At 59.3% G+C, this 18,589-nt stretch overlaps 1 protein-coding gene across 2 annotated transcripts in view; it reads right to left on the bottom strand.

Moving 5' to 3' along the window:
- Window positions 1-18,589, bottom strand: part of LRP5 (LDL receptor related protein 5) — a 76,663-nt gene that overhangs the window by 44,506 nt on the left and 13,568 nt on the right. For both annotated transcript variants that reach the window (XM_079786914.1, XM_079786913.1), the window contains exon 2: window positions 4,498-4,894. In XM_079786914.1, coding sequence (XP_079643040.1) covers window positions 4,498-4,894 — 397 coding nt within the window. The remainder of the gene's footprint in view (window positions 1-4,497; window positions 4,895-18,589) is intronic.

Here is an 18,589-nt window from a genome sequence, read left to right as displayed (position 1 = left end):
AATGCAAACAGGAAACAGAGAGCGTGAATGAGCCCCAAAGTCTCAGCTGGCAGAGACAACCAAAGCTTAGGGCCTGGGCTATTATTACTTCCGATTGGTGTTCTAAGCAGTTAGTCATATACTATTTTTTAACCAAGTTGGATAATCAAAATATACTATTTCCGATCATTCCCATTAGCAATATATTCTGGGTACCCGATCTTTTTACTTACAGAAAATCTCCTTATTCTTTTAATGGCAATTAGTACTATAAGTTATTTAAATAACTTTGCAAAAGGTGTTTGAATTGTCTCTGATATTTTGCAACTATGACAACGCTGTAAACGAACCTCTTAAAGACAAAGACGTGTGAGATGGGATGTGATTTAGCACTAAAATGAAACACCATGGAAGAACCTTACAAGTACATTAAGCGAAAGAAGCCCATCTGAAATGGCTATACGCTGTGGGATCACATGACATTCGGTAAGAGGCAGAACGATGGAGAGAGTGCAAAGATCAGGGCACGGGGCGGGGGGGGGGGGGGGGGGGTGCTGAACGAGGGGGTTGCTAGAGGGGGGGAGGGTAACCAGGCGGAGCACGGAGGACTTGCAGGGCAGTGACACTGCTCGGCCTGATGCTACGATTAAACCTTTGTCAAGCGCACAGTATCCGCATGGGAGTACAGGAACCCTCCACCTTCCCCTCAATTTTGCTGTGAACCGAAAGCTGCTTTAAAAAGTGAAGTCTATGCCAAAACCGGTTTGGCTCAGTGGATAGAGCGTCGGCCTGCGGACTGATGGGTCCCAGGTTCGATTCCGGTCAAGGGCATGTACCTTGGTTGCGGGCACATCCCCAGTAGGGGGTGTGCAAGAGGCAGCTGATTGATGTTTCTAACTCTATCCCTCTCTTCCTCTCTGTAAAAAATCAATAAAATATATTTTTTTAAAAAAGTGAAGTCTATTAAAACAAACAACAACAGCACCATGTGCCTGGAGTGGACACTGAACTAACAGAGCAGGTGCTCCTGGGTGGGACAGAGGCGGGGAGGGGGAGGGGGGACTTGGTTTTGTTCATCCACATTCTCAAGTTTCCAGCGAGGGGCACCCACCCACACAAAACCCCCACCTCCTCAAAGGCTTCCTCACCCAATGTCCCAGCAAGTGAACGAAGACCCTATGTGTGACCCCAGGCAGCCAGGGTGACAGGTTCAAACCCACCAGCGCCCAGGGACTGTCCCAGTTTTCCAGATGGCGGGGGGGGGGGGGGGGCACCTATCTCGTCCACCCGAGTCTCTATGCAGAGAAGGGGGGACGGTGCCGGATTTGCGGAGCCCTCGCCCACTCGTGGTGCGTGAAGCTCCCCAGGTGGCATGGGCTCCCCAGTCCCCTCCCCCTGGGGTGGGCACGGATCCTGGCCGTCAGCAAATCCCATCACCCCGGGCCTCAGTGACGGCTGCAGAGACAGCGGCTCATTCACACTGGGCCGAGGGGGTGAGCTGGAACCCCAGCTGGGAAGGCAGGGACTCCCAGGAGCCACCTGTGCCATCGCCCGCGAGGGCCTGCCCACACGGAGGCGGCGGTGCCCGCGACAGACATCATGTGAGTCTGAGGACGGAGTCACCCCGTGCGCCCACGGGCTCTCTTCTGTGTGAGCTGCTTCCCTCCGTGCCGACTCGGGCGCCCCACCGCTCTCGGCCTCCCTTTCTTCAGAGGTCAAGCCGCATCCCACTTCAGCAAAGCCCGAGCTGCCAGCCCTCCCGCCCAGCGTGGTCACCGGGGAGAGCGAAATGGTGCACACACAGCTGCCACGTGCCCCCCAGGGGAGCCCTGCGGGGACCTGAGACACCCCCCTTCCGTGGGGTCATGCCGGCTTCTTGAGATGGGCCATCTCTGAGCCGGTGCCATCACCGCCTTCCTGTGAGGAGCTTGAAAAGGAGCAGGCGCTTCGTACAAAATGCACCCCCTCCTCCCTGCATGGTGGCCAAGGGCACCCCTCGGCGGTCCCCGAGCTCCCCAGCCCGGTGGGGACGGACAGGGGAGGGCACCTCTCCAAACGGCCGCCTTCTCTGTCTCCTTTGCATCTAGCGAGAACCAATGACACGGGAGCCGGAATCCCGTCCCCATGGGGCCGACGAGGAAACCGAGGCTCTGCACGGCTGGCCCGCCCCGGTCACGTGCCAGCGGCAGCTCTGGGAGCGCCGGGCGGTGCTCCGGTGAAGGCCAGATCCTGGCCATCATGTGACTCAGCCTCTGCCAGCGGCCTGGGGTGGGTGCACTTTTCCTGGCAGCCCAAGGCTCGCAGGTGCTGGCGGCCAGCTCGGCAGAGGCTCCCGCCAGCCCAGCGCAGGGGCCAGTCGCTCCCCTGCAGCCTGGAAGGGCCCGGCCCTCCTGCCGCCCGCCGTCCGCCCTCCGAGGAGGGAGCAGGAGGATAAATCTCCGAGCAATCCCCGCTCGGCCTCCCCGAGCGCTCTGCTGCGGCCAATGGGACAGGCCAGAAAACGGGAAGGCTCGGACCTCCGGGAGGAGCATAATTCACATTCCTTCCCCCGAGTTTCATAACAGAGGCCGCTGGTTTCCTTAAATGGGGAATTTGCGAGCCACTCGGTTACCAGAGACGGGCTGGCGTGGACGTGCTCTTGCAACGTCCTGAGCGCGGCCACAGGCCCGGCCAAATTCCACGGAGGAAAATCAACTTCCGAAGGACAGCAGTGCGGCCTGGGCTCTGTGCAGAGGCTGCGGTTGTGGCTGTGTTATTTTAGGGAAGGGCCGCTCTGCATTTTAAAGAGGGGGCTGGGTTTTAGCCCGACTTTATCCGGAGACCCGGAGCCACGGCAGCCCCTCGTGGTGGCACCGGCCGGGCCTTCCCCAGCACGGGGCTGCTGTCCTCCAGGGACTCAGGGCCCGAGGGTCCTCCCCACGGCCCGCTCTGCCTCCCCAACACCGCACCAAGTCCTGCTTCTGGGGTCCACGGCCCCCCAGCAGGGGGCTCTTGGTCACACACACACACACCAAGGTGCACACTGGAACTGGGGACCTTCCTTCCTGATGGCAGCCAGGGGTGCCCCCCTTCTCTGAGGGAGGACCCTCGTGGGGGACGGGGTCACGGGAGGGCACAAGGAGATGGCAGGAGCTCCAACAGGACCGGGAGGAGGCAGAGCTGCTCCTTGGCACCTGGTGCTGGAGGCCAGGACGGAGGACAAAACCCGCTGTGCCCCCTCGCAGGCAGCGTCCCGCCCCAGGACTCAGAGACCAGGATCTGCCCACGGCTCCCAGGGCCTGGCCCGGACTCCTCCCTCCTGGGCGACACGGTGCCTCGGGGGACAGAGCAGGCCGCTCAACCTCCACCACCGGCGCAGAGGATGCGGGGCCGCGGTCCAGCCCTCTCCCCTGCGTTTCCTGGCGAGTGGGGGAGACCACGGCTGTCTGCACTCCCTCGCTCATCAGACCCACTCCTGGGGCAGGGCAGGCGGGGGGGGGGGGGGGGAGTGCGGGGGGAGGCTGGGGCCTCACAGTCCTGCCCAGGACGCCCACGCAGTCAACTCTGCCCCTCGGGGCAGAGGTGGGACCTGGGGTGGATCTGGGGGAGAATTCTGAGGCAGGACCAGAAAGGATTTCAAATATTTAATGAGAATAGCCAGAGCCAGAGGCTGGCCGGCTCCCAGCGGTGGAACAGGCACAGCCTGCCTGGCCGGGAGCGTGAAGACCGCTCCCAGCCAAGCACCACGTGCCTCACCACCAAGGCCAAGCGCCTCCCAGCAACATGGCAAAAGGCTGCAGGAAGAGGAGAGAAACCTTCCCGTGGACACGAGACTGGATGTCGGGTGGGGGGGAGAGGGTTCAGAGTAACAGCAGCTAACACAGATGAAACCTCTCAGCATTCCTGGTGTTTTCTGCGTGACGTGTGACCTAGTCACACCCCTGCACAGATGGGACACGGAGGCACGGAGCAGCGCCCCCTCACCCCTGCTTCCTGTCTTTCCCTCCAACCCACAGGCAAAGTGCCAGCCAATCCCGCTGGTCCTGCCTCCACAGTTCGATCCCCAGTCAGGGCACAGGCCGGGGTTGCGGGCTCAATCCCCAGTGGGGGGGCGTGCAGGAGGCAACTGGTTAAGGATTCTCTCACCACCGGTGTTTCTCTCTCTCTCTCTCCCTCTCCCTTCTTCTCTGAAATCAATAGAAAATATATTTTAAAAGAAAAAGAAGCCGAGGCCGGTTTGGCTCAGTGGATAGAGCGTCAGCCTGCGGACTGAGGGGTCCCGGGTTCGATTCCGGTCAAGGGCATGTGCCTTGGTTGCGGGCGCATCCCCGGTGGGGGGTGTGCAGGAGGCAGCTGGTTGATGTTTCTCTCCCATCGATGTTTCTGGCTCTCTGTCCCTCTCCATTCCTCTCTGTGAAAAATCGATAATAAATAAATAAAGAAAAGAAAAAGAAAAAGCAACTTGGGCTCAAGTAAATTCTAAGGGAAATCATGACCTCACCCCACCCCACCCCACCAGGGGGAGGCCGCTGGGTTTACCCATGAGCGGGGTCCAAGGCGATCGCCCGAGGCTGGTCAAGGTCCTGCCAGAAAAGGACCTTGCGGGACGTCCCGTTGAGGTTGGCCACCTCGATGCGGTTGGTCTCCGAGTCCGTCCAGTACAGCTTCTTGCCGACCCAGTCGCAGGCCAGGCCGTCGGGCGACACCAGGCCGGAGATGACCACGTTCTGCACGGCGGCCCCCGTCTGGTTCAGGAAGGTCTGCTTGATGGCCTCTTCGCTCACGTCCGTCCAGTACACGGTCCCCTTGGAGAACTGGAAATCCACGGCGGCCGCGTCCTCCAGGCCGCTGACCACGACGGTGGACTCCAGCTTGACTCCGCCGGCGTCCACCAGCCGCACATCCCGGCGGTTGGCAAACAGCAGCAGCGGCGAGGCTGTGGGAACAGAAGCAACCCGTGAGGACCACTGGCTGGGCCGGGGCGCACAGCCTGGGGCAGGGGCTATGGCGCGGACCACCCTGGCACCCATCCAGCCCGGGCCCAAGGCCCTCCATCCTCCTTGCCGCTCCCTAAGGCGCCGCTGGGAAGGGGTCGGGCAGGCCCACACCTTGCCGCTCAGAGGCCCTTTCGATGCCGGTGCCCACAGGGTGCTGTCACAGGCCCCGGGACGTCCCCCGACCAGGGGGACCCAGCCCCAGCCCGGGAACCCCCTGTGGAAGCAGGCAGGGAGAGGGTCGTCGACGCCTCCTTCTACTCCAAACCAGCATCTCTGGTCTCAGGAGGGAGCAGGCTCCCCACGCCAGAGGTACCCCGGGTGTGACATCACCAGGGGGCCGGCCCACAGACCCGGAGTCGCCAGCCAGAAAGGAAGTGGTGGAGGGCAGTGCCCGGGGGCGCGTCGCCAGCCCCAGCGCTGGGGACAGGAGAAGAGTCCCCGAGGCGACAGGAGCGTCCGTGCCAGAGGCTGGCGGGCAGGGCGGGGCGGAGGGGAAGGGAGCTCTTAGAAGCTGCCCGAGCGAGGGCACCCAGATCCTCGCTCCGCTCTGTTCTTTCTCCCCGAACTGGAAAGACCGCATTTCCCCGCGGTTTACACTCTGGGCCGTTCAGGTGCACCCTTCAAAGGCCCAGGACGGGGTGTTTTCCTTTTTCTGTGCTTTCCCAACGGAGGGAGACTCGGGGAGGGGCGGCTCTTTCCTGCGTCGAAGACAGTTAGAAACTCACTTCCTCCGTGTTCGGAGGCACCCCTGCACGCTCCCGTCACCTGGGGAGCTCACAGCGAGGGGGGCCGCTGCGTGGGTGGCTGCCCGCCCGCCCTCCCCAGCTGGCACCCGCTGCACCTTCCCTCCAGGACCCTCCTCGGGGCCTGGGCCACCCCAGCTAACGTGGCCCCGTGCCAACGAGGGGCCGGGCGCCCCAGCTCATCCGGGAGACGGGTCCTCCTCTCCCACCGGTGGAGAAAGGCGAGGACAGGACGGACAGAGGGAGGCCGAGGCGATGCGGGTGGGAACAGGGCCAGGCGGGAGGAGGAGGAGGGGCCGGCGGGACCAGAAGGGTGTGGCGAGTGGCGTGCAGCGGGCTCGGCCTCCACCTGCGCACACACGACGGAACCGAGAGCGCCCCCCCCCCCCCCCCCCCCCCGTGTCCTCTGTTCCAGCGGGAAACAGACGGGCGGCGGCTGCCGTCGGTCAGGAGCCGTGGGCTCCGGGAACACGCACTGTGTGTGGAAAGCAGAGCGGGCACAGGGCTGGGTGTGCCCTTCACCTAAGACGGCCTCCATGGTCTCACCGAGACAGGGGCCCCGGGCAAAGACGTGAAGGGGCGAGGGAGGCCTGAGGGAGGGTCCCTGGCGGAGGGAACAGCCGGTGTGACTGTCCCAGGAGGAGCACAGGGGAGGCGGGCAGACCCGGTGCTCCATGCCTACCCCAGGGACAGGCCCGTGGGCCCAAGACCCCTCCTCTCGCAGCCCCCACAGGTCAGGGGTCGCAGCTGCGTATCTGCCAGATAAGAAGGCTCTCAGAAAGGTGCCTGGCCCCGGCCGGGCGGCTCCGTTAGTGGGAGCATCATCCTGTGCACTAGAAGGTTTCGGGTTCGATTCCCCGTCAGGACACATACGAAGGTTGGGAGTTCGATCCCTGGTTGGAGTGCGTACAGAAAACAACCAATAGATCTCTCTCTCTCTCTCTCTCTCTCTCTCTCTCTCTCTCTCTCTCTCCCCCCTCACCCCCCTTCCACTCTCTCTAAAATCAATTAAAAAACAAAACGTATCTTCAGGTGAGGATTTTAAAAAAACACACACAGGAAGGTGCCTTGACCTGCCCAAGGTCACTCCACCCAGGATGACCTCCTGACGGGTGGCCTGAACTTGGGGCAATGAGACGAAGCAATGCCATGTGCGAAGGAAGAGGAGGGGACAGGGCGAAAGCCTGAGCCGCTGGCCGGGCCACCCCCGCGCTCCAGGACCAATCCGAAGGAAGGGAAAGGTCCCAGTCACAGCATTCGCTGCAGCCTTATTGGTAATAAGAAAAAAGACAAGCAAAATATCCCCGATATCAGGATAACCAGACTGTTCTCGGTGGAACGTTGTGTCCATTAAAGCATTAAGAAAATGATGGCAGTAACGTCAGAACATGTTAAGTCAAAACACACACCCTGACTGTGGCTCTCAGCCCGGATGTACGCTGGGACCGCGGTTAAGAGAAAGTGCGATGCCCTGACCGGTGTGGCTCAGTGGATAGAGTGTCGGCCTGCGGACTGAGGGGTCCCAGGTTCGATTCCCGGTCAAGGGCATGTACCTTGGTTGCGGGCACATCCCCAGTCAGGGGTGTGCAGGAGGCAGCTGATCAATGTTTCTCTCTCATTGATGTTTCTATCTCTCTATCCCTCTCCCTTCCTCTCTGTAAAAAAATCAATAAAATACATATATTTTAAAAAAAAAAAAGAGAGAAAGTGCGAGGTGGGGGCAAAGTCTGACAAGGAGACGGGGCAAGGGAAAGATGACCTTGTTGAGTCTCCGGGCAAATATATTCTGAATGTCTGAACCCCACATTCCACTTATGTCTCTATGACGTTATCTGTACACTTTTTTTTTCCAGGGCCGTATATCACGAGGGCCAACAGACGGGGCCAGCCTCCCGGTGTGAGCTGGAAGCCAGCTCAGGGTGCCGGCTCAGAGCAGGACCGGCTCAGACCTGGGCTTCTCGGACCTCGACGACCGGTCTGTGAAATGGGGGCCATTCACCGCACCTCCACCCCGGAAACTACGGGGCTTAGACAGGACAATTCGTACAAAGGCTCCGTCTGGTCACGGCACATGTTAAGCGCTGGGTAAACACCAGCCAGGCTGCGGAGGAGGCAGCTGTAATTGATACAATGTTTCCTCCATTCGGACTCAGGTTCGAATCCCAGCCTGGGCCCCAGCGGAGAGGTCTGGAGCAAGACTTTCCATCTCCGCTAGGAGCCTCAGCCTCCTCACTTACAAAGCAGGAAGGGGGGGCTCCTCGTAAAAGGCAGTGCTGGCTGCTGTGGCAAGCGGCCCCACAGCTCCTCAAAGGTGACCCCGCAAGTCCGCGCCTCGGCCTGCCCCCGAGAGGTCCCTGAAGACAGGGACTCAGGGAAATAGACACCCGTGTTCACAGCGGCATTATTCACCATCGCCAGAAGGCGGGAACAGCCGGACGTCCGTGACGGAGGAATGGAGACACAAAACGTGCCTCGTGGAATATTACTCAGGAATGCAGTACGGACACACTGCGACATAGATGAAGCTTGAAAACATGACGCTACGTGAAGGAGCTAGCCGCGTATCATAATCATTCCGTGTCAAACTGGCCAATCCGTAAAGACAGATGGCAGATCCATGGTTGCCAGGGGCAGGGGGAGGGGGAATGAGGAGTGGCGGGCGTTTTTGGGGGCGATGGGGATGTCCTGGAATTAGGTGGAGGAGGTAGCACACAGCACAGTCGGTGCCTGTGTGAAGTGCCGCTCACGTGTTCACTTTAACATGCTGATTTTATGTTCCGTGAACTCCACCTCGATAAATAATTTTTTAAAGGCATCGCTGCGCCCCGAGCCCACCGATGGCCCCGTGACCTTCCTTCGCCCTCCTGGCTTCCCAGTCTGTTTCACAAGGCACAGATTCGTTTCCGTGACCCCGGATGTACCCAACCCCGGCTCGGCACGACCCTCAGGACACCCCCGAGCGTCCTGTGGGCTCCCTGTGCCTCCCTGGTAGTGCAGTGGGAGCAGAGGTAGGGTGGGTCTGACTTCCCAAGACCCTCGGCCAGTCAGTGCCAGAGAAAAGGCGTGCCCCCCACCTCGGCCTCTGGTGCCAGGACCCGTGACTGACTGACGTCCAGGCCCAGCCCGGCCGAGTCGGGAGTCTGACGGTGCGTCCCGGTGCCAACAGCCCCGTTTTAACCCGTGTAAGCATAGCCAGCTCTTATATATAGAATGCGTAACAGATGTGCGGGCTTCCATCCCCACGGCCTGTGTTTTACACCGTTCACATGGTTACACTAAACACAGCCCGGCTCAAGGTAACCCAATCCCCTGCTACTGCACCAAAACCAGCCACATTTTAAGAACATGCCTTATTGATATTCACCAAGCGTTACATTGCTCACTGGAGCAGGCTGGGGCCTGGACGCAAACTATGGATTCATCCGTCAGGAACGGTCCTTTGTCCCGTGCCAGCCCCGTGGGGAAGGCCGAGAAGTGGAGGACAGCGTGGGGCCACATTCAAGGAGCCTACAAGGGCTTTGTAATCTGCCCAACGCCAGGACACTGCGCGCGCGCACGCGCGCGCGCACACACACACACACGCATACATGCACACACATGCAGTTAACCACCTAAGCAAGAAGAACAGGTAGATGAGTGACATGGACAGGCGGTGCCTGGAGCCGGGGAGAGAGCGCTGTCAGAGGGCCCGGGCAGTCTTCTGGGAGGAGGCAGAGCGAGCCACGGGTGGCCCTGGCAGGCTTCCTGGAGGAGGGGAGACCGGAGCCTTCAAAGATGAACAAGACTCAGCAAATGCTGAGCATGCCCTGGCCTGACACCAAGATGCATCTATGCACTCCAGTTAATTAATTCCACTCACAACGGCTCATAAACAATTTCCTTGACGCCTAACAGCTCTGAGTTCCTTCTAGCTTGACTTTCTCAAACTGGTTATTCCCGCCCGCTACCCACCCTCCGGTACCACCTCGTGCCCCCATCCCCAGGGGCAGGAGTTCCTGCTTGCCACCTCTGCCCGGGGCCACACCTCCAGGTCTGCCTGGGTTGCTCCCACCTTCCACCTTCCCTCCGCTGTCCTTCTGTCTGCCTGTCCAGCCCTGCGCCAAAACCACGCGCCCAGGTACAAGGGCTCTGCCATCCGCCCAGCGCCTGCCCAGCCGGTCCCTCCTGATCACTCCGAGGCTGTCATGAGCCCACTACACCCCCTTATATTTTACAGCCAGCTTCCCAAATCCTACAAAATCTCTGTTGCAATTTTTTATGGCATTCCACATTATGTTTACAGTGTAAAAAAGCAACAACGACACAGCTGAGCTGGGGGTAGGGGGCAGAGAGATATACAATGTTGCTTTATCGTGTGAAAGTGGCTTCAATCGGTAATTAAATTATGGTGGGCGCCCAACAATGCAAATGTACTTAAAACCCCTGAACTGGCCCTAGCTTGTTTGGCTCACTGGATAGAGCGTCGGCCTGGGGACTGAAGGGTCCCAGGTTCGATTCCGGTCAAGGGCATGTACCTTGGTTGCAGGCACATCCCCAGTAGGAGTGCAGGAGGCAGCTGATCGATGTTTCTCTCTCATCAATGTTTCTAACTCTCTATCCCTCTCCCTTCCTCTCTGTAAAAAATCAATAAAATATAGTTTTAAAAAAATACTCCTGAACTGGACGCTTGGGTTACGATGGTAAATTTTATGTTACGTGTAACTTACCACAAGTCAAAACAATATAAATAATAAAAACAAGGTGTAGTAAGATTATAGGATATTACAAGCTACTCAATAGAATGACTTAGAACTACAGTTCCAGCCTCCATTCAGGATTTTTAAATGGCGGCTGGTCACTAAAGCACATCTACAACCATTCATTTGCGTTTTTAAACCAGTGCAGACCCATCGATTCCTAGTTCCTTAAATGGGTTCGGAGCCAGTACTCCTGTTTCCCGGCTGTGGTGAGTGATGTTTAGAAGCCGTGACCTGGGCACTGGGCGTGCTCACTGCTGCTGGGGGTCGCTCCCCCGGGTCTGCTCGGGAGACAGAGCCAGGAAACCCACCCACGGCCCGTCCGCTCCCCTCCCAGGCTCCACCTGGACAGCATCCCTAGTTGCTGAAATGTATTCACATCCCCAAGCCGATGCCAACGGGGCCGCTGCGCCACTCCTGGGCCTCGCTCAGCGCGAGGTGGAACCCGCGGCAGCGTCCTCTTCGCCGTCTGGTTAGCAACCCCCCGCCCCCCAGGTCACACGTCTGTGCCTTTTGCTGGTGATGTCACTGTGAAGCGGTGCCGTCTTGTGTTTGTAAACGTGAGAAGGGGCGACGTGCCTCGCGGGGAAATGTGTGCTGGGCGAGCGCTGTTCGGGCCTGAGTGAGAGCTGCAGGGCGTGGGTTCAGTGTTAACCAGCCAACAATATGTACTAAACAAAGCGTCTCTGAACAGAAGCGCGCACAAGGCTGTGTACTGATGGGGGATGAAGATGCTGTGGCCAGGGGCTCGCAGGAACCTAACCCCGTGCTTCCGCTGGGAGCTACGGGTCAGTGTCGGCGAACTCGGCGTTTACGGCAACTTGATAGAACGTGAGTGCCACGTATAATAAGAACTGACTATGTATATATGTGCACTTTTATACACACACCTAGACCAGTGGTCGGCAAACTCATTGGTCAACAGAGCCAAGTATCAACAGTACGACGATTGAAATTTCTTTTGAGAGCCGAAAACCGACTTCTGCGCATGGGCCACGAAGTTTCAATCGCACTGAACGTGCGCGCCCACACGTGGTATTTTGTGGAAGAGCCACACTCAAGGGGCCGAAGAGCCGCATGTGGCTCGCGAGCCGCGGTTTGCCAACCACGGACCTGTACTATTCCTCCGTGTGTGCGCGCGCTGGCGTGTGGTAACTAACATTCACGTGTTTGTGGCTGTCCTGCTGATTTTAAACATGTCCTCAGGGTACCTTCTAACCTTCCCGCTTTCTGCGCTTGTCAGTACCTCCCAAGCAGATACCTGGCTTCTGCGACTGTCTATATATTGTCTATATATTCACTTCTGCTCGATATAACCAACGCCCAGCCACTCGTGCAGCCTCTGCGGGCTGCCACCTCTCACCCGCCCACCGCACTTCTCGGACGCAGACACCCCCGGCCACATCACCACTGGCCCCTCTACACGGCACCCCTCGCCACCCACTTCATCCAACGCCAGGCGCCAACATTTCTACACGGGCGGGGAGGGAGCGGGGGAAGGGCGCTGTGGGGATCGTATGGAATCTATAGGTCCCCTTGGGAAGCGGCAGCGCTGGGACATGGTGCTCCCATCCATGGGCACCGATGCAGGTCTTCCTCCATGTCTCTCTGTATTGTTGTATTATTTTTTTGCTTACACTCTTGGCCACTATGACTTAGACATAATTCCAGGTGCTTTAAATCAAGTTCGTCGTCATTTTATAAAAACTAGCATGACGATCAAGGAGATTGAAAAATTCTCACGAACCTTATGGTAAAACATGGATCCTCCAAAGAGACTGGGCCGGGCGGGGCGTGTCCAAGGCTCCCCGGCCCCGGGCAGGAAAGTCCTATTTCCCGTCTAAGAGGAAACGCGTGAAAAACACCGCTCCGGCTAAAACGGAGACATCTGTGCGGTCCCACGAGTGCGTGCGAAGTGGCCGCCCGGCTCGCCGCGAGGGTCAGCCCCTCGGCTCCACGTGCGATGCGAGAACCGCGCACTTGGCTGCCCGGAGCAGAGCTCAGGGGCCTTAAAATGGCTGGGAACTGCACGCCAACCTTCTCGGAAAATCAGGCCTAAACTTCCCATGGAACGTTCCTAAGGAAGGTGGGAGAAGCATACACACCACACTCACTTTTTACGTGACCAATCCCTAAAGCCAGGACTCCCCCCCTCATCCCCTCCCACATTCCGTCCCCCGCACCCGGCTCAGCAGCGGCCCCTGGGGCAGCCAGGACGACCACCATTCCAGCGACAGAATCCCACGTTTATCCCAGCTCAGCCAGCGCCCGGGACACAGCTCTGCAGTTGTCCACATGTGCTAAAGCAGACTTGACATTTACGACGACAATAAAACCTTAGGTTTCCTTGAACTGAACAGATGTCCTGCCTTTTATGGAAAGCTCAGCACACTCCAACCTGCAGGCCTGAGGGGCCGAGTCAGGCGGGACCCTGATAACATCTCCAACGCCCGGATGGCGGCGCGATAGCTGAGCTGTCATAGCCTCCCGTCTAACCACGCACCTAAGGACCCACTAAGCCAGGGAACACCCCCAAATTCTCCTGGTTCCCCAACGTGGCCTCGGCCCCCCAGGCTCCCCTACATGGATCCCACCAAGACCCCAGCAGACCCCAACCTTTCCCCCTCCATGCTGTTAGCTGTTCCCACCCCCACAAACCCTCCACGGTGGCTACATCTGGCCCAGGTGACAGCCGGGGCCTCCATGAGCCTGCCCAGCTCTTCCCACCTCCCTGAACGCGCTGTATGAACTTCCCCAGACAGGACCCAGAGCCCGCCACTCCGGGCAGGGATGGCTGAGGCCACCCCAGGACCCATGCAGAGCAGGGCCCGGCTGCCAAGGGGCTTCTGGGGGAGGGCCCTGCTTCCGCCCCCGCCCCCCTGCCCCCATCCCAGGGGTCATCACGATAACGATCTGTCGATCTGTGAGCTGCTGGCACTGTGTAAACGTACTGACTACAGGCCATCGTCTGCTTCAAATCAGGGCGGATGTAGCCAAGGTGGGCACAGGACTGCACCCCGGCCCCGGGGACGGCCCACCGCCTCCTAAACCAAGGCTGCTGGGGTAGAAAGAGCTTGTACCACAACCACCGGACGGACGGGGAGTTCAGAACAGGCGACTGGACCGGCCCCTCCTGGGTGGGGCGGGCAGGGGAGGGCTGGGAAGCAGTTGGGGGAACCTTCTGGAACACTGGAAGTTCTACTCTCAATCTGGGCTAACGCAGTACGCGGGGGGTGCTGCTCTCCTGCCGTCTGTAAACGTCAGGGGCTGCAGAACAAAGGCTACCAACTCTCTCCCCAGCTCCCCAGGCCCAGCCCAGCACAGGGGCGGCACCCTGCTCCCCACTCGCCTAGCACCTACCCTCGCCTCACACCTGCCTCTTACCTGCGGGGTCCTGGTGCCTCCTTCCTGCTCCCCACCCCCGCTCTCCTCCATCCACACACCTGCCCCAGGACCCTCAGCCATCCCGGCTCCTTCTCCCCCTCCTGGCTCAGTCACCCCATTCCTGCTGTCCCCCGTCCCCCATCTCAGTCTCTCTAATCCTCTCTCTCTCTCTCACACACACACACACACACACACACTCACTCACACACACACACTCACACGGGCACACACGGCTCTATAGGAAGGCAGCAATTAACCCCGAGGCCCAGGCAGGTTTCCCGAGCAGGGACCACATTGCAAAGGTCAGGGAAGCAGGCGAGCAGGAAGCAGCCAAGGTCAGTCCGGGGGGTGGAGCAGGAAAGAAGAAATCAGTTGCAAAAGATAAAAAGAAAACCTTCGAGCACAAAGAACAGGACTTTGGCCTCCGGGCCTCCATTTCAGGGAGATGAGCTGCCCGCAGTGGGGGCTGGGCCTGGGGCAGGTGGGAGGTCCTCTGCTCCAGGAGGAGCCGGGTCAGCTGCTCTGGGAAGTCCTGGGAGACAAGCAAAGGCCCAGGACCTGAGCAGGCCCACGCTGTGCCTGCCAGAGGGACCCCTGGGTGTCCGGCGAGGCAGCCCAATGCTCCCAAAGGTCACTCTGAGGTCCTGACCCCGGCCCACGTGACCTGGGCCCCTTCCAGGAGTGACTGTGTGGCCCTCATTCCCACCCAGCAGAGGGTCACCCCTAGTACTGGGGATGACCATCAGATGGTCATTGAGTCCCCCCACCCTGCAAGTCTCAGCCACCAGCTCCTGGCCCCCAGCCCAGCACCCACACGGGACAGCACGCCCTGGGGTGGGCAGAGGGAGAAACCAGCATCTGCTGCAGGCCTGCTGCGTGCTACCCACCCTCGGGCTGCCCCAGTGGATCCTGGCAGCCCCCCAGGGAGCAGCGGTCTCATCTCACTTCCAGCGGGTGGAGATCCAGCTCTGACAGGGGACGCCGCTCACGGAGGCCACGCAGGCGGCGGGCAGGGCTGGCCGCGGGCCCCCATCCTAAGCTGGGCTTTTCCTCCTCCACCTCTCACAACGCCACATACTGCCCTTCCGATTCTAGACTCTGAACCTAGATACAGGGGAAGCAATTCTGGCGTGTCGTGACCATCGTAAAGGCTCTGAGAAGTCCTGCATGCAGTGAGGAAGCCCAGTTCACTTCCCAAATCCCAGGATTTCCATGTATCTGATCACAAAACATGGTGTCGTGTTGACCCAGGTGACACATCTCAGAAAACACCGGCCTGGAGGCAACGTGAAATGGAAAACACGGAAGTAACACTGAATAGGATGTGTCCACAGAGACCTGGCGAGGGCACCGGGAATCCCGCACGCTGGCGATGGCCACCTCCATCCCCAGCACCTCCACTCCTTTTCACAAACAAGACAGATGTCCTCGGAGGCTGGGGGCCGCCTGGGGCCACACCTCGGCGTCCCACTCCCCCCACACCACTGGCCACCTTCTGGCCACGGCCAGGAGAGGCCTGCCTTGAGGAAGGGGCTTCTTCGTTTGGTTACCGGGAGGGAAACCGTGTGCAACAAGCCAGCCCAGAGACAAAGGACCCCAAGTCTCCAGGACATGGGTCCACACAGATGAGGCAACATCCCGCCCCGCAACACAGCGCAGAACCAGGGGGTCCCCCGCTGACCAGGCCCCAGGCCCCTGAGCCCCAGAGCGGGTGCAGTCAGGTCAGACTCCAGCAAGGGAGGACAGCCCACTCGAGGGCCGTGGCCAGAGCCAAATCACCTTTCCCAAACCCAGCCCATTCACGGGGGCGGACGTCGGGGTCTGGTCACGGAACACTGCTCAGCAGAGCCTTTCCTGTGAGGGAAAGTGCTTCGCCCCGAAAGCCATTTCCCCTGCTAAGTATGTTTTAATTGGGCAAACGTATATATTTCACCGCAGCGGCCCGGCAGGTGCTGACAGAGGGGAGGGGAGCAGGGAAACGGGGGCCCAGGGGCCTGAGAGGGAAGCAAACAGGCGGCCAGGGCTCACCACAGGGCACCTCTGTCTGTCTGTCTGTCCGTCTCTCTCTCTCTCTCTCCCCCCCCCCCCTCTCTCTCTCTCTCACACACACACACACACACACACACACACACACACTGCAAGCCCTCATTTAGCAACTATGGAATGTTACGACTCAGTGATACCTAGGACCAGTTTGTAGGGAATATGACGTTTGATTTATATCCGCAAATGTGCGTTTTCTCTAATTAGAAGGTTTAGGGCAGAGCAGGGAAAAATATGTATTTCAGAGTCCCAGTTGGACTTGCCAGAAACCAGCCTGTTCCTAACATTCTTATTTTCGACAAAATATAGCATTCTGATTACATACCATTTCGGTTCAACGGCTCCCAGCCTGCCCGGCTCCCGGAAGTGGCCCAAGACCATGGCAAAGACTGAGAGAGGCGGGCCTGGGACCCAGCGCCTGGGGGCCCGCGGAGGGCGAGAGGGGAGCGGACGCTGGCGGTCCATCCTGGTGGGAGGCAAGCCCGTCGCTTTCACCCCAAACCCGGAGGCCCCACTGGGACAGGCATTCGGTTCATACAGGAGGCGGCACCACCCGCTCCAGGCCTCAGTTTCCACATCTGTCCACTGAGGAGACCGAGGTCTGGGCCCCGCAGCACACTCATTTAAATGCACTGGGGACTCTCTGGCCAATTTCCTTTAGAGGAAAGAAAACACTTTGTAATTCAAATAGCGATTCAGAGACAGGCACTGGCGCTTTGGTCTGCGGACATTTAGTGCCCCATGACCCTGAGCAAGTGCCATGGGCTCTCCCAGCCTCAGTTTCCTCATCTATGAAATGGGGGGGTGATGGCACCCTGCCTCCAGAGCGGCTGGAAGGAGCAAATGAGACAATCGACGAACATCTCTTAGAACCTGCTGAGCCCACTGTAAATGTCAATATGTATTAGCTATTTTTATCTATTAAGGCTAGATGCTCGTATCTCAAGTGTTCTGAGGCAGGAGGCACTTATGAAAAAATAAGGACTTCATTAAAGGTACGCCCCAAATAAAGTCACTCCTTAGAGATGGTGCTCAATGGTGACCAGAATAAAAACCGCCGAGTGGAAGCTTGTAGGGGTCCGTTAGCTGTCCTTGGCAGTCAACCAAGGATGCACTTCTGAGGGCCCTCTGTGTGTGTGTGTGTGTGTGTGTGTGCGCACATGCCTTCGTGTGTGCGTGCACATGCATTTGTGTGTGATCGTGTGAGCCCGCCTGTGTGCATGTGTGTGGTTCACAGCTCTCCCGCGGAGCACACACACACTTGTTCTCAAGAAAGCAGTGACAGACCAAGCAGCCAAGGAGGGCCCGAGGTACGCTGGACTCTGGGAACGCCCACTCAGTTCTACCTGGCTCTCCGGCCAACTCTGCACCCACACTGTGTCCTGGAGGCCTCCCCTTGGGCAGGGACCAGTGTTTGATGCCAGAAAGACAACAACAAGAAGCAAGGGGCCAGATCAAAGGCAGGTAGTAGGTACAGTACCAAGTCCCGGGGTACACACACGCCACGCAGATGCAAGCATTTGCCTCGAGGTCACGCAGCAAACCCAAGGATCTGAACCAAGGTGCAGGCTGCGGTGCCTCCAAGCCACCACCCTGCAAGTTGCCCCCATGGGCCAGCAGACCGCCAAGCCCCCGCCAGTCAGCGGCTCCCGGTCCGACTGGCAGAGGCTGGTGGTTTCCACCGAGGCGAGAGGAGCCCCCCCCACGTGCGCACAGAGACCTCATTGTTCTGCCTGCAGAGGAAACTGGAGAGCTGAGCTCAGTGCATTTGGAACTGGCAGAAAGGACATCTGGGAAAGGAAACACATTTCAGAAACAAACATACCTTTGTACCAGCTTTTATTTTCTTTAAGTGTTGCACAAAAACCATAATAATGAGGACGTGCCAAATTCACCATCATGCTGCAAAATCTCCTTTTTATGGGAAAATGGGGAGGCTCTGCTTTCAAATGATCCCTGTTCCTGGAGAAAAGCAGCTACCTGGGTGCCGCGGTCCGCAGGCCGCCGCCGCCGCCGCCGCCGCCGCCGGAGCCCAACACAAGGCCTCGGCCGCAGGGCGTGTCTGTCCAGCAGGCGGACAGACGGAAACCATCAGATAAAACTCGAATGTCGTCCTCTCTGTGGTTTGCTTGTGACCTCCTGCCTTCGGACCCTGCTGAAGCCTCACAGGGGCTGACGCTCCTCGGGGCACTGGCCTTCCTTGGTTCCGAGACCCCGCGCAGGGTTAGGGCTGCCGGGAATGTTCAGCACCCAGCGCCGACGACCCTGGGAGCCAAGCTCAGCGTCGGGGCTGGGGGATCGTAGGAATGAGGACTCGCCCGTAACTGGGGTTCTGCAGGGCGCTGGGGGCGCTCCTCCGGGCTGGGGACCTCCCCTTGGGCAGGGACCAGTGTTTGCTGCCGGCAGGTCTGAAAAGACGGAACAGAATTCTCCACAGAGAAACCCCGACAGGCCCCGGGTGACGCGTCCTGGGCTCCAGGGTGGGAGCTGCTCGGGACCCCACGCTGAGCAGGGCTCCCAGGAAAATCGGAGCTGGTCCTGGGTGCTGACCTTTACGGCGGCCCCCAAACCCGCACGGGGGCTCGGAACCCAGGAGCGCCGGCTCCTCAGTGACCGCAGAGACGCCGCCGGCCTCCCTGCCTCCGGGGCGGGTGTGAAGGGTAGACAGCGGGAGAGTAACCCGGCAGGCAGCAGGAGGCGGCCAACGCTGCAGGGAGAGGCCACCTGA

This window comes from Cnephaeus nilssonii (genome assembly GCF_951640355.1).
Source record: "Cnephaeus nilssonii genome assembly, chromosome: 13".
Lineage (NCBI taxonomy): Eukaryota > Metazoa > Chordata > Mammalia > Chiroptera > Vespertilionidae > Cnephaeus > Cnephaeus nilssonii.
The sequence above is the reverse complement of the archived record's forward strand: the minus strand, read 5'-3'. Positions and strand labels throughout refer to the sequence as shown.